This window comes from Larimichthys crocea, chromosome XXI (assembly GCF_000972845.2).
Source record: "Larimichthys crocea isolate SSNF chromosome XXI, L_crocea_2.0, whole genome shotgun sequence".
NCBI classification, from domain to species: Eukaryota; Metazoa; Chordata; class Actinopteri; family Sciaenidae; genus Larimichthys; species Larimichthys crocea.
Window position 1 is genome coordinate 4,038,448 of NC_040031.1, and position 16,436 is coordinate 4,054,883.

General features: G+C 40.9%; 1 protein-coding gene across 8 annotated transcripts in view; it reads right to left on the reverse strand.

Moving 5' to 3' along the window:
- The window catches only part of fgd4a (FYVE, RhoGEF and PH domain containing 4a), a 45,214-nt gene that overhangs the window by 8,189 nt on the left and 20,589 nt on the right, over positions 1-16,436 (reverse strand). For 5 of the 8 annotated variants that reach the window (XM_027272834.1, XM_027272831.1, XM_027272832.1 and 2 more), the window contains 4 exons: positions 14,889-14,972; positions 4,988-5,140; positions 3,785-3,983; positions 1,008-1,425 (listed from right to left, as the gene is read on the reverse strand). In XM_027272834.1, the coding sequence (XP_027128635.1) occupies positions 1,008-1,425; positions 3,785-3,983; positions 4,988-5,140; positions 14,889-14,972 (854 nt within the window). Of the gene's footprint in view, positions 1-1,007; positions 1,426-3,216; positions 3,366-3,784; positions 3,984-4,987; positions 5,141-10,918; positions 11,059-11,802; positions 11,859-14,888; positions 14,973-16,436 lie in introns of those variants that run through there. The other 3 variants (XM_027272835.1, XM_027272837.1, XM_027272839.1) reach the window with 3 other exon arrangements.

The window sequence follows — 16,436 nt, forward strand, 5'->3', positions numbered from 1 at the left end:
AGAAAGAAGTGAGTTTACCAGACATCTACAGCCCACTCCTCATTTTAGCTTGAGGGTAGCTGCTCAAGGCTATACTAGTTGCTACTAGGTCAACACATTTGAATCTCTGATTCTTTGTCACTGTCCATCATGTGTCCAACAATGTCACAGAAGTGCAACATTTCTTTGCTGGAGTACATTTAGCTGCTTATTCTACTTAAATTAGGACGTTTACTTGTAATGGTTCTACATGGTTTCATTGGTTCTACTTATGAACACACATGGCCAAAAAAATAAAAATAAATCAACACAAAGTGAAGCCAGTGCTGTATGGTAACTCAAGATAATTCCAAACAGCACAAACAAACAATCTAATTAGAAATCCAATAATCCAATAAATGGAACAAAGCCACTCAAATTTATTCCAAATTGAACCGATGCCTTGATTGACTGGCTACTAGATTTAATTAGACAACATGCGGGTGGCACAAGTCCAAAAAACAGAGGGCTCGAGTTCATCAACAAAGTTAAGCTTCAACTTGACAAAGCTCCCTCTCAGGGCCACAACAATTCAACAGTAAAAATATGTGTTGCTCCTCTCCCTTACCACCGGGGCTGCCTGGTTGTTTTCAGCAGTGAGAAGCCCCAGATTGATTTGAACCTGAGATATTTATAATCTGTAGACGACAGCAGGCACCACACACTCCCACAGAGGCACAAATTCAGCTGCTCAAGCTTTCGACATCTGTTCGGCCTTCGAAGATAATAACTCCACTGAGACACTCACACACCCCCTTGTAACTCTACCCTTACAGTGTTAGAGTAACCCGGAGTTGAATTAGTTCAAGAGATTTAATTGTACTGAAAGCCCAGAACATAAATAAATGCTGATGGTATGTCGGTCAGAGACCGCAGAGTCAGAAAGCTCTGTCAGGGTCTAAATATATGACACAAAGGACGTAAACACATCAGATCACTTGGGCGCAAAGACAACAAAGTGAAAAGCGAATCAGCAGACGGGCACGTACCTTATGGTCTGCGCTCCCTTCTTCATTCCTGTGTTCACTTTCTGTTTGAGTACCACTGTCCTCATTCTCAGTGTGGCATTCTGTGCCAGTCCTGTCTGTATGTGGAGGTGAATGATCATCACTCTGTTCTGCGCTCCCGTCCCCCATATCTCCATTTACCAGCCCGGCCGTCTCTATCCTCACACTTTCATTGTTCCTCTCCTGTTTGTCCTCCGTCACCTTGTCCTGCTCCATCTGCGCTACCACCCCGTTAGATGCCGGTTTGTGGGCATCCTGCGGCGGTGCCGGCACGGTGGTGTGATTCTCCTGAATTCCACTGGGCTCGGTCTGCTTCTGGTGGGCGCGGTGAGCTGGGCTGCAGTTGGATGACTTGCTGATCTGTTTGAGTGGCGAGCTGTCTCTCTTGTTCTCTGTGTTGCTGGAGGGAACAGAGGAAAAAGCAAAGGAGGAAGTCGGTCAGTACACTAAAGGCACAGAGAGAGTTAACTAAGCAAAAAAAAAAAAAAAAAAAAAAAGAAGGAGGAAAAGGGAGACAGATTACAGGAGTCTGTCTGGTTGCTCCTTAATGCCGGCAGGTTGGTCAGGGAGTGTGAGACACAACAGTAAGCAGAGAGCTTTTGCACATGGGTGGGTGAGAGTTAAAAATAAAACTGTGAGCGAGATGAGAGAGCACAAACTTCTTTCTGTCTTATGAGGCTGCAGAGAGCTGGTGTAATGCAGAGGAAGTGTGTATGTGTGTGAGAGAGCAAAGAGGGGTAGAGGTACAGTAATGAGGAGGACAGGAGGAGGGGGAGAGGTACAATACTACTCCCCAGAGAAAGATCCTGTCCTACTTCCAAGGAGAACCCACATTATATATTGTACTGTAACATCTCTTTCACTCGTCACCTGAACATGAATGAAATGGAAAAAACAGTTTGGCCAAACAAGACAATTTGATATACAGCACAGGAATGGAAGCTCGATTAACACAAAGACACACACATGTACGTACAATGTCACCATTCATCGGCTCAACATCCTGTGCAGGCAGTCGGTCCAGCTGTTTCCCTCTAAATTACCCTCCAGTCTTACAGCAAGCAACAACTGACAGTAGCTACTGTATCTCTGCTGATTTAACCTCTGTTGTAAAACTGGCCACAAATCAGATCTAAGCTCGACTCAAAGCGTTAACATTTATAGCAGAAAAGAAACAAGAGATACTATAATCTAACGTTCACTGATGCAAAAAAAAAACAAAAAAAACAACCCTCAGTGTCGTTCACTGTTGCACCGACTGTCTGACAGAAACAGGAAGTATGTATAAATAGAGGAACAACAGCAGGCTGGTGAAACACTCCACAGATGAATCACTTCTGGGCTGCTGGGTCATCTCAGGTGTTTGTGTGTGAAATAATAACGCCCATAACCCTCAGAGGAAGACTTAATTATACCACGATTATTTGATACTGTTTATTTATAATAATTAAAAAAAACCTTGCACAGCTATACTTTGTAGTGTGTGGGTTGGTACACACAGCAGTTCCTCTTTCCTTATAAATAGCACAGTGTTCCAGTACATGACAGTGTTTTAAAACAGCCTGCACTGAACACAAGAAGAGCTTCATTCGCCACGCGGCAGCCCTTTAAGGTGCCTTTAAGGCAGCCAAGTGCCATGTGAACCAGATTAGTATATTAGTAGGCTAATTCTGTTCTCAGAAGCTGCGGGCCTTTCTCTTTTTTCTCTTCCCAGGGCCACTAGAGGGCTAATCCCAACAGCCCCGCACAGTCTGAGTGAAAAACATACCCCCGTTTGCTCTGATTAAGCTTACCTCAACGATGAAAGGTGTGAGATTGTGTTTAGATTTTGTAATTCAGAGATCCAGGTCAGAGATGAGTTGGAATATAGGGCACATACATGCTGAAGACAGAGAGTGAAATCATAGTGGGAATGCCACTGCTGCAGACTGAATATTTTCGGGCTCTACTGTATGAGCCTTTAGGACAAGGGCACCATTGTTGAGCCCTTTAACCACTTTCAATGGGCCTCCTTCACATAGACAAGGACGAAGCTACAATCAAAACTCACGCAACTCGGAATCTAATAAAAGGTAATTAAAAAAGAACGGGGAAACATTGGAAAGCACAGCCAACAGAATACTTAAATCACCCTGTCAATAACAACAAGATCAAAATAGAGACATTTAAGTGGAGATAGTTAAGATCCTACCTCACTCTCCTGGGCTTCATCTCACAACCCTGAATCCCGTCACACAACTGAACGAGGAGCTGTGTTTCCCCTCGCCTGTACAAATCTCCTTTCATCCCCTCTCTAACGCTTGGCTTGGCTAATCTCAGCTTGTTCTGTCTACAGCTCTCGTCTGTGCTACAATCAATGAGTCAGACTCAAGACTTTGATCGAGGGACTTCTGCTTTTCATCCTTAAAATAAGTGGCATAGGAAACGTTTGGAAAGACTAAGTTTCCCGTCACCGTGATTACAACAACCTGAGTGAGGTCTATTTGTTACAAAAGCTATTAAGTGACGTGGATGGAGTTATTCAACCATCTGTCATGATTAATATTGCTATGCCGGTCACAGACTGTGTGATCACGTGAAACAAGAGAGTAATATTGAAGAGCCACTTTCACTGGATGATATTACTCAATAGATTGTCACTGGAAGAACTGAGCAATTCCTCATACAAACAACACAAATCAGCTTTTCTTTTATCATATTCTTCTTCTCTGTGAAGGGGAACCACACACACGCACCACCAGGGAGTAAAGCGCTCCTACCTATTCTCTTCAAAGCGGCTGATGAGGCTTGACACCTTGGACTGTTTTTCCTTGGCTTTCTCCCGGTTCACAGCCCCTTTTCCTCCTCCTCCTCCTCCCCCGTCCTCCATTCTCGTTCTGAGCGGTGGTTTCTGGCTTCGGCCCAGCGGGGATGTGAGCTCTGTCACCGGGCTCTGGAGATGTAGTGGCTTTGGAGGCACTGGAGAGAAGACAGAGGGAAAGTTTTTTTTTTGGATGCTAGTGGATGCAGATGATTTTTCTCATCAGGAAATATGTCACTGCAATGTTGACTTGGACCTGAAGGGGGCGGCATAAGCTACCCCAATTGACAGCACAGGCACAGGTCATTGAACTGTACGACATGTCCTAAATGTAAAAAAAACACAAGAATAGAGCAGCTTCTCTATTCAACACAAAACACGTGTTTGAAAGGAATTGAAGTTCCTAGATAATTTACAACTGCTGAAAGAATAGAGCTCTGTCTCCTGTCTTATCTGTGCAGAATGATTTACTTAGCTCAAATAAAAAGGGGAACAGGACTCAAAGTTTACTGATCCCAGGACATCTTATATAACTAACTCAAACTCTATTCCTGTTTTCACTGTCTCCTTGCGGTGGTCTAAACATTTATATAGTGCACTGCAGTAGCTGAGTAGATTTAATAAAGTACTTAACTCTTTTCTTAACTCGTACTTAATTCTTATATATATAGAGTTGACTTTATTTAAATACTTGCAAAGGCATTATCTATTGTAAAAGCAATAAACTACTGATCATTAACACTTATCTTATCATTCAATTTAAGAAACAACAAAAGCAGTTATAAAATGAGCTCAAACATAACCAGCTACAACAATAAAATCCTGCTTTTATCTTACTGTATGGGTATAATAATCTAATAATAAAATATATAATAGTATAACAGTAACAGGGAGCATTTATACAGTGTGGTCTTATTTATGAGGTCTTAGTATGTCTTGGCTGAATCTAGAGCCTTCAATATGATTAAGTGTTTCTTGAGAACTACACAATAACAAGCATAGAGGGGCAATATGAAAACAGGAGAAAGGTCACTCTGACACAATTAGTGTGTGCATGCCAGTACCTTCTTACTTCACATATTAATCATAGACCACTTTTTTTTCCACTGACCCTCCCACTGTGCAGTGATTGGCTATATTGTTGTGAGTTGTTGTAATGTACCTTTTGGTTTAGACAGCGACCGAGGCCTGTTGCCAGGGGCTCTTCCATTGACCCCTCCCTTGCTCTTGATAGCTGTCCCACCGCCCGCCCGACTCAGACACGCCTGCACACTGGGTGGGTTACTGTGCTCGCACACCAGGCTACTGCCAAGAGCTAAAGAACAAAGAAAGAGAAAATGTCCATTACAACAAGAACATCACAACATCTCTTATTCACCGTCAGTCAAATGAGAGTGACAATGTCTCCAAGTGCTTGCTCATGGTGGAAATTGTTGGGTCTCATAATACATAATATTACATAGAGTATGGTCTTGTTTCGTGTGAAAAGTGTCCTAAGATAACTCCTGTTATAATTTGGCGCTATATAAATAAAATCTAAGTGAACTGAATGATATAGATTGTGACAAAAACATGTGATGCTTCATGTAAACATTGACTTTAGACAGAGTACAGTATAGAGGTAAAAAGGAAATGAGCGGAGAGAGATAATGAACGAGAAATGATGATTCCTCCCACATCTACTGACAGAATATCTATACATAATGCACACTGTATACATTCACTGCTGCAAATCTGTTTATGATAAACAGCTGCCGGTTAAATATTAGAGAGTGTCAGACAGTTCAGTTGATTATCCAGCTAATGATCTGGGAGATGACCAGCTCCGGCGAGGCTCTTAACCAACCAGCTGTCCACAGATGGTACAGCATTAGTGTTTAGATAGAGCAAACAGACTGATTTAATGGAGCGACTGGCAGTGTTTACAGTATCCTCAATCTAGCTCTCTCTGACCTCACAGCACACACACACATACACACAGACACATGCATGTTGAAACGCATGTGCTCAACGTGCTAGCCAGTAAGGCAAATGTCCATATATGGTACTAAATTGCCAGGAGCCGGTAGGTGCTCTCATTATTTTACAAGCTATTAGTTCAATAGTTTCCATTTAAGGAAACACTTAAATGTGTTTTGTGATTTAACAAGTGGCACTGATGTATGGGTTGGATGCAGAAATCAATGTAGCTTTGCGCTTGGCTAACTTGTATAGATAAACAATGTGTAGATAGCTGTAGAGAGGAGCTTAAAGGGTTCAAACTCAGACTTTCGATTTTATGTGTCTGTTCTGTTTTCACTCTTGAATGTCTGCAGTACACAGACAGAAGAGTCTGGTCTCCGCTGATGCTCCAATGGAAAGAGATACTTTCCATCCCAGTGATATAAATCATTGATTAGAGGTTTATATAATATATATATATATATATATAGTTCATTTATGTATTCCTTGACTCAATTTTATGTCCGAAAATAGTTCAAGCTATGAGTATAGGAGAATGTAACAATTTTAATAATCGCTTCATTGCATAAGCAACATTGCAACAATGCAAACTGGCTAGAAGCACCTCTGACTCTGGGGCTAAATGCTAATATTAGCATAAGCAATATGCTCAGAGTGACGCCAACATGCTAATGTATACATGTAATAAGTGTAATAATTAGTTCAACATTTAAAGGACCAGTGTGTAGGATTTAGTGGCATCTAGCGGTGTGGTTGTTGTTTGTAACCCTATCACTTCAGCATTTCCTTTCCACCTGGAGCGAGTATTTAGTTTGTCCGGTCCAGGCTATTGTTGAAACCTGGGAGTTCAACATGGCAGGGCATTTATAAGGTTCATTGTAATGTAACAAAAACATAATGATTCTTATTATCAGGTTATTATACACAGATGAAAACATACATATGCATATTATACTACATTTTAGCCATATTCTGTAAACAAATGCCCATAAATGTTGCACACTGGACCTTTATTCTGATAACATTTGCTAATTAACTAATGGCAAACATTATCTCGGTCCAGCCTCTCACTTGTGTTGCTTTTCTTCCTCTTCTGTTTTATTACATTGGGTTTGGGGTTTTCCACTGTTGGATGATTATTTGAAGTTGCCAGTTTGGTGCATTTGATAGCCCAATCAATTAGTCGAGTCACTGAGAATAAACTGTAGATTAACTGGTAATAAGTATAATTTTTATATCCTTTAAATAATATAAATTACTAGTACTAGAGTGAAAAATGTATGTACTATATACGTGGTGTACCCTTCCAGATGCATTTTACTGTTCCTGCTTTTTTATTTTCCCAAAAGTGAACTTTATCTTACCAATCCTGAAACAGAAAGAGAAAAAAAAGCAACCACCACAGAATCATATAGTCACAGTTTCTATTTTTACAGCCTGACCGTAATTAAAGACAACAGCTCTAGCAACTGTCTGACTGGAAACAGTCCCACGCCGTGTTTGGGAGAGTAGACTTTCTAAACACGGCCCCAAAATTACGAATCAATTTTGAAGGCAGCCTCCGTAATTTCTTTTGATTACGTGCTTGGCTTCTCCGCGTGGCCACATTAAGAGATCATAAGAAAAGCAACAAGTTATGTACACTATATTATATGTATGTATGTATAGCTAAAAATGACATCTCTGCCTGCAGATTGTACTCCATATACTGTATTTATCCTGGAAGACTGCAGGAGGTCCACTCCTCACAGCCTCGCTCTGTCTCCTAGGGTTGTTATTAACTGAGTCAAACACTAGTCCCTTAGCTGTAAATCACCTTTTCACTTGAACCCGAGTGGGTTGTGCAGTGGGTTTTAAGTGTTACTGTTTATGATAAGAAAAGGAAGATGTAAACAGAGATATAAGTCGATATGTGTAGAAATGCTAACGTATCTGGCTTGGATCTCCATACCTCCATACCATACATCTTGTGTAGAAAATGATTTTGAGTTGAAATCAGATCAATTATCTCTGCACTTTCTTTAAGGTTCATGAAACACAGCCAAGCCTGTTACAGTAAAAAAAGAAAAAAGGTCAAGCTCTACTTCCTGTCTCAAAACCGGAATGCTTGCAGGAACTGCTGCTCCTGGTAACACGCACATTCTGGCATCTTCTCATTAAAGCAGACTTGGCGGCTGACAGACTGCAATGTACTGTAAATTAGTTGCAGCTAGCCACCACCCTGCAGAGACACTTTAATTCTCCTCCTCCATCTGTGTGAGGGTGAAAGGAGCCCAGTTGTCTGGATCTAAAACCTGTTGATGTGGATGACACAAACAGAAGTTCTGCTGGACAAACACTTATCTCTGGTAACCGCTCCTACTCTACATAGAAAACGAAACACTGCTGCAGCACCGTCCAGGTCCAGGAAGTGAGTTTTAAAAGTCAAACTGAGACGCGACCTCTGCTTGATGGGGAGACTTGCTGCCATGGCAACTGGCGCATTACCTTCGGAGGATGCAAAATTTATTTCATCAACGAGTGGACCAAGCCTGAAGGCATCTGCTCCTATCTCAATAAATCCAAAACTGCGCAGTAAGGGGGAGAAAGTGAGAAATGTTCTCGTGAAAGGTGTCAGTGGCAGTGGAGATGAGACAGAGCAACCTGTGCAGTCTTCACAATTATCCGAAAAACATGAGAAGCATCTTCCCTCGGGGTATAAGTCTATCAGCAATACAGAATTATGTCAAACCTCTCCAAAAGCATCAGGCCAGACATACAGTATTTTCTGAGTGTGTGTGGTCAATGTTGCGATAGTACTACAACATTAAAGGCATCACCCCCATTCTCAACCCTCCAGCTCTACCACAACACAGCAGTAGAGGAATGAGTTTACTGCGAACCAGCAAAGGAGGGTTGAAGGAATGTATCACTATCCGACATAAATATCATTCTCTGCAACAAAAAAACAAACAGTGGTCTGAAAATAGTGACTCATCCCAGCTTGTGCCTAAAATAGTTTGGCTCCAGGGATGGCAAGGTCGGTTGGTTTGTTGCTCAGACACTTTGGATGGATTTCAATAACATTTTGTATGTAATCCTAATGACTTTTGAACTAGTTCCCACACATACTGTATGATGATCGGGCTAACTCTATTAGGCTGAGCTATGTGAATGCATTCAAGTAATTTGAGGCAACGAATGTCTCATTTGAGTGCATAAAAATACTCTTGCAGGACTAATAGTTTACAGTCCGGTAGTCACAACCCAGAACCCACTTTGAGAATACATACCATGCTAATGTTAAGCAGGTGTAATGTTTACCACGTTTTGTCTTAGTTTAGTGCAATGGTTCTTAACCTGGGTTCGATCGAACCCCAGGGGTTCGGTGAGTCGGTCTCAGGGGTTCGGTGGAGCCTCCGCCCTGGAATTTTTTATACCATTTGTTACAACATATCTTTGTGAGCAATCGTTTTCGAGGATGCTGGACATAAAAACTAAGAAAAGGAACAGACTTTGCTGTGAAAATGACATGAGACTGGCACTTGCCAAGGTGAAGCCACGCATATCTGAACTGGTCTCTCAAAGGCAACAGCAGAAGTCACACTGAGGTAAGTTGTTGTGAGTTCATGCACTGTGTTGGTTTTGTTATTTGAACAAGGTGATGTTAATGCACGGTTCATTTAGTGCACCAGTAAAAAAATCATATTTTATTTTTTACTAAAGAAGGGTTCGGTGAATGAGCATATGAAACTGGTGGGGTTCGGTACCTCCAACAAGGTTAAGAACCACTGGTTTAGTGTGTTAGCATGCTTACATTTGGTTATTAGTACCTATTAGCTGTACCTATGCTCAGTATCGAGCTAAATGCTAATATCAGCATGCTCACATTCCAATAGTCACAACAGACACAGTAATATGCCAATGTTAAGGTGGTGTATTTTTTTTAACCATGTTTACCATCTTAGTTTAGCAAGTTAGCATGATAAAATGTGTTTAATAGCAAAAACACAAAGTTTAGTTGAGCTAATCCCGCTGGGATTAAAGCTACATTTACAATTCACTGTGAATATCTGTAATGTGATGTCATGATATTATTATAGTCATTACGATTTCAACTTCTAGGCACCTTGAATATCTGTGCCACATTTCATGACAGTTCTTCCAATATCTAACGTTTCATTAAAAACAAAAATGTCAACCTTAGGTGGTGTAGGAAAAGTCAGAGCAACACCAAAGTCACTAAGACCAGATCATCCTCCTGCCATGCCACTAACCAGGCTAACATTGAGAGCAAATTCTGCAGCAAAACCAGAGACACTTTCTAGTCCAAGCACAGAAACAAACTGCTGTCTTTGCAGGTGGGCAGGTGTGTTATTCTCTACTCAGCCTATCAGTTAAACACAATCAAGTGAGTGCTCAAGACATTTCTGCCACACACGCATGCCATCTCTCTGGAATGTTGTCACCTGACAGTATGCCTACCTGACCTGTCTGTTACAAGTCTCTCCTTCCAAACCCCTTCTGGCAAAATGTGTGCCAATATTTCAGCGTGAGACATCAGGTGAAAAAAACAAAGGGCACACCTGTTGGTGCGCTGCAGCATGTCCCCACCCTGCCAGCAGCAAGGAAGCAAAAAAATTTGTTTGACACAGTTTGAAACTATGTTTTTGTCAAATCCACTTCTTCTTTCTACTTTATAAATGAGCTGGCACATTAAAGATCAAGTGGGTGGCTTCGACACAATTGCAGCAATGTCAGGAAACATGAGAGAAGAAGTTTAATAAAAGAAGGAGTTAACTTAAACAGCCATATCCAGAATATCTTATCAAAAAGACAGCCTTCATCTGCCATAAATCACCTTGAGAGTTACTGTGGAACTGAAGCACAAAAGTGTGGAAATTATGGAGTGCAGTGATATGTCTGAGCCTGTTTACACAATGTAAGCGATTAAGGTCACCGTGAGAGCATGCAATCCAAAGTGTGACCGTGTGTTCTGCTGTGGATGATCAAAAATATCAAACATTTAAAGGTAAATCTAACAAGAAGTGAGAGAAGATCACACACAGGAAAGACAATACAGGCAGAATCGAAAAGAGAGAGTTTAAATAAAACACTCTAAGTTAAAAAAGATCCTGGCAAATGAACTCACCCTGAGCACCCTGTTCCTGAGACAGGCAGGAAAACAGTGTATCCCAAGTGAGGGACCACGCTGTGTGTGTGAAAGCGTGTGTGTCCCAGAAGAGCACTAAGTTTAGGTCCTATGCGATCTTCCCAGGCTGAGTGACTCAGCTCAGCAAGTAGACTCCCAGGGCAGCACCAAACCCCTCCTTCACTCTCGCTCACACACCCACTATTTAAGTGGCTTTCATCAATTACAGAGGCAGACAAGTTCCAGAGTACACACACACACACACACACACATATCTAGAGTTTCACACACACAGTTCACATACATTTACTCTAGATTAAGATTAGATAAATCAATCAGGGAATATGAAATTCAGCGATACATGCATACCCCCTGCACGTACAACATGATTTGAGTGCTCTCTAGCCTTCTCTCATTTGTTTTCATCAGATCATTAAAGAACAAAACAGATAAATCCTATTTGCAGAGAGTGTTGGTGTGAAACAGGACCAATAGTAGAAGAAGCGTTTGTGTAACAACCTCTGCACTTCTCGTTCTGTCTATGCCCGACATCAGTCTGATCAATGATTAACAAACACCACGGTAAAGCAGCCTGGAAAACGTCACACCAGTTCTCTCATTTGCCTTTGCTAAAATGTAAAGCCAAAAGCCTTTAATCTATTATGTAAAACTATCATCACATCAAAATTTCCTCCTCAGGCATATTTCTTGTGTAAATATTTAACACATGAAAACATGATGACCAAGAAAGAACGAGAGCGAGTTGACGCAAATAAGCGAAAAGTAAAAACCACAAGCAACACATGGGTTAAAATCTAGATCACATATGAAAATGAAACAAAGATCTCAGGAACACGTTACTTATTAACATGAACAAGATGTACCTTTTGCAGAAGTCATTACATGGAACTGGGAGTGAAGCTTCTCCATGTTCTGTATGTATCCTCTGTACAGAGCTGTCAGGTTTTTAATGAGCTGCTGTGTTATATATCAACTTTGAGCAATCACATGGTTTAAAAAAAAAAAAAGGCCAACAGGAAGCCTCAATTTAAGTCACGCTACAGTAGCTATGATATAACAGAAATAGTTCCTCTCATGAGAACAAGTAAATGATACGTGTGTGTGATTATACACTTTGACACTAACTGCTGCTTCACACCTACAGACACAGTGCGCACATTGTCAAACACCTGCATGCTCCCTGACATGGCTCATGTTTCAGGAGAGCAGGATTAGAAAGAATGACAGGCATTATTTTGCTCATCCAATAAACCAGTTTTACCAGTAGAAATTCCTCTCACTAAGGGTGTCGATTATGTATGAAGGCTCAGCAGCAGCGTAGGGTTTGGAATCTGACCTGCAGCCCTTTGCTGCATGTCGTTCCCCATCTCTCTATTTCTCCCCTCATTCCTGTCACTCTTCAGCCGTCTATCAAAAATAAACCTTGAAAAGGCCAAAAAAACATCTTTAAAAAAAAGAAATTCCTTCTAAACTAACCTTTAGTTACAGCAAGGTCTTAACATTTCAGATAAATGAAGCAAACAGCTATGTTTTAGGTGCTACAGATTAATCTTCCCATAGTGAAAACACCCTGAATAATTGTGTAATGCACTCTTGCGCTTATACTGTATGTCGGTGCTAATGCAAATTAACACTTGATGCAGCCTTATTGTTAGAAACAGGACTGACCGGTGTTATTAGAAATGCTGCCTGTGACACTTGACCTCTGAACCTCAAATAGGGGCCACACAGAACTATATTCAAACAATACAGGAAATGTGTTTACAGGCACCTGATAACTGTTAACACTCACAATTACAGTTTGGATTGCTGTTAGTCAGTAATCAGATTTTCAGATTTCTGCCCTCAATTTTTGGGACATTTGATGCTGAATCCTGTCTGGCTTTTGGCAAAGCATTTAGACTGAAGGCTTAATGACAAGACATGTTCTCCAGTAAATAATCCAACTGTTTATCTACAGAATTGGCTCATCTGGACCTATTTATATTAGCAGGACTTTGCATGTATTTATTTTTTCTCATTTCCCTTTTCTCCCCTATCTCTGCTGTAACAGCAATATGTTTCCTGTCTGAATATGCCATTGTGCATGACATGAATGTCAAAATGCACGTATGTCAAAAGACGTCAAGTTCCTCCAGCAGTGTTAACTTGATTCTCGCACCTCAGTTAAGAAAAACTGGCTTCTCATTTACATTGAGTTTAAAAAATGTGGTTAAAAGTAGCAGTACTTCCACTGCATTGTTTTGTCTGATTTATTGGAATCCGATTGAATCCGACCCATGGCAGGCACAAGAATAACTTTATAGATGTCGCCAGTATTCTCACTGATGGTCTTGTTTGTCTATGTAGGTCATATAAAGGCATCAGTAATAAACTGTTAAAGTTAAAACTCCCTGTAGAAGGTTTAAGTGTCACACTAACTGTTTTCTTTAATACTTTCATGTTTCAGTGACATGTTATGTGCTTTGATGATGTGGACTTATCCCTGTGAATTTTTTACTTTTCTACATATCAAATGACAAATGTGGAAAAATCAGCTTTCGGCAAAATCCTTATATTTAAATACTATGCTGACACATTAAAAGTATGAAGCACTTCTGAGACAAAGTGACACTTTGACACTAACTGCTGCTTGCCTCCTTCAGTCACACATAAACACACGCATGAAACCCAGTTTGGTGCCTAATCTTTGGTGAGATTAGACAGAGTGTAGTTACAGTAAATACACAAATCTTTTATTTTGTTAATCATGCTGCCACGGACAGTGTGTGTGCATGTGTGTGTTTGTGACAGACCCTGACAGATAACTATTACCACCAGGCATAGCGGATTAGCTGTTTCTGCTCAACTACCCAGACTTTCTTTAGATTATCCCTCCCCCATCTCCTAATCCAAGGGCCAACGTGGGATTAGAACCCCAGTCTGCTCTTAACCAGGAAGCTCCGGGGGGGGGGCACAAAAGTGTCAGTTCTGATGAAAAAGAGGATGATGTGTGAGGAGGTGAAAAAAATGGGGAGAATAGACTGGGAAATAGACTGTTTTTTATTTTTTATTTTAGGGGACACAGACAATGAGTTAAAGGTAAAAAAAAATAATAATAAGTCGCGGTGCAGAAGATAAATAGGATGAAACAGACAAAAAGGAAGGAAGAGTGAGGACATGATGAAAACAGACAAGTGCAGAGAAGATGGACAGGTGAAAAGCCACATGGAAGAAAGGAAAAGGAAAGGAAAGATTTACCAGAAGGAGCCAGAAAGTACACATGAAGAGGAGAGAAAATGAGAAAAGGTGAAAAATAGGAAGACACCGGGGGCTGGAGGAAAGCACCCATTCATCACACTGATGCAGAACGTGAGCTACACACACACCAATGTGTTATAAAACTAGAGCAGCTACCCGCAGCTTTCTTCGCAGCCCTGAATAGCCGTGAACTGCAGAGAGGTGTGTTTATACAGCCCCTTTTAGCAAACCAACCTTGACTTAAAGTTAACTTTACTGCGGCCACTTTTCTTAAAAGGAGCAGAACATGTTGCTAGCTTTGGTCATGTTTTAAAAGGTCTGAAAGGCTCAATTTTATGCTGTGATATTGATTTCAAATGCAAATGGTGCATCCCCCCTGCTGTGAATCAGAGGTAGTGACTGATGAGTAACAAAGCTTTGCATCTCAATTCGTCTTGTGGCAGCCATACCTGCCACACACATCACAAGATGAGAATGGAGAAGGGGTATAAAAAGATGGTCTATGTCAACACCAGCACAAATACAGACAAGAAACCACAGGAAATGAACAACCCCATCTTCGCATCTATGCTCTAGTGAGCTGTGAATAGCTATACGCTTATTAAGTGGCCAGCCAAAGCAGCTTCCTGCGCCGAAATCATATAAAAAGCTTAACTTGAAAGAAAGAGATCAAAAAGACAGGAAGGTGAGTAATGGTGATGCTGCCTACCACTGGAGTGTTCGATCTTTACAGCCACGCAAGCCTCCTCATCGGCGCTCTTGGACTGGAAACAACGAGTTTTGTCTTTCCTCTCTGCAAAAACAAAACACAGGATTCATTATAAAAAAAGAAGTATGAGCAAACTCGGGAACAGGAGGATATTATAATGCTCGACCCGCTTCGAGCTGTTTCAGGGAACCCCATGTTTTATTTAAGAGGAGATAAAATGAGGAATGAAGAACTCAGAGGCAGGATGCATGCCATGCTACTTTATATCTTCTAACTGGCTCTCTGGGCTAAACAGCAGCTGAGATAATAAGCTGGACATGCACAGAACTGGAGAATCAGATTTAAGTTTTGGAGTGCTCTTCTGGATGCTGCATTTATCATGATCAGGGGTAGACATGTGTTTGTTTTGAGAATGAAAAGGAATATACCGTCCCTTAGAGAGAGAAACCCTAATTAGTCTGTCTGTGATATGTAGGGCATCGTCTGTGGGGAGAGCTAACACTCTTTCAACACAGCAGTTTAATATGCACATAAAAGATTAAAGAGAAAATAGCAATGCTCGTAAAAAACAATGATGGGCTTGCATGAGTATTAGTAAGCTCCCTCCAAACACACACACACACACACATATGCACTCACACAGATATAACTCAGACACAATTAAAAATCGGCACACACAAACATTCTGCTCGGTCTGATCTACTATGAAGCATCAAAGCTGCGGGATTATCAGTGCAGTTGTTGACAATCCAGCAACATGTGCGAGTGGCACAAAGGACCGCCGTAGAGCAGAACAAATTAAAGTGAAGCTGACTTCATTCAACTTATTCTTTCATGGTTATGTTTTGTGGCACCTGATGGCACATCAGCGGGATAATATAATCGGCTAAGATCAGCTAAAAAAGCAACTTCAGAGCAGAAATAGTTAAATAAATTGCAGCATTCTTTCTCAGTTCAAGTTGAATATAGTTTTGTTCTGTGTATGATTAAAAATATTTTAAATTTTACTCACTCAACTCATCTTTTTACTGTGTATTCCAAACCAAATCTCAGAAATACAGTATCAGTCATGCTAATGTTTTTTTTTAATGTAAATTAACAAAACAAAAAATAATAAAGAAGATTCCTCAAAATACTTGAAACAGTATAGAGAAGAAGGTGTGACAGGGTAATGAGTCTATTTACACAGGTTTTGTCACTGATTTCATCTTTAAGTAGTATATCCAAACATCATCATCATCATCATCATCAGTTATTATTTCCCTTAATGCACCAAACTATATCTTACAGCATCTGTCTGGATATATCAAAACAGCAGTGCTGGAATAATGGAGTGTTAATAATGCCACGTTGAAAGAAAAGTGGACAAACTCAGTGTGGGTTCATGCAAACAGTTGAGAGGGGGTACGAATTACTTTGTGTGTGTGTGTGTTTTTTTTTTTGTGTTGGTGTGTGTGGGTGTGTGGGTGTGTGTGTGGGAGGGGGGGGGGGTATAATATCCTGGCTCTGGGATTAAAGGAGGGCTTTCTCCACCCACCATCTGGACTC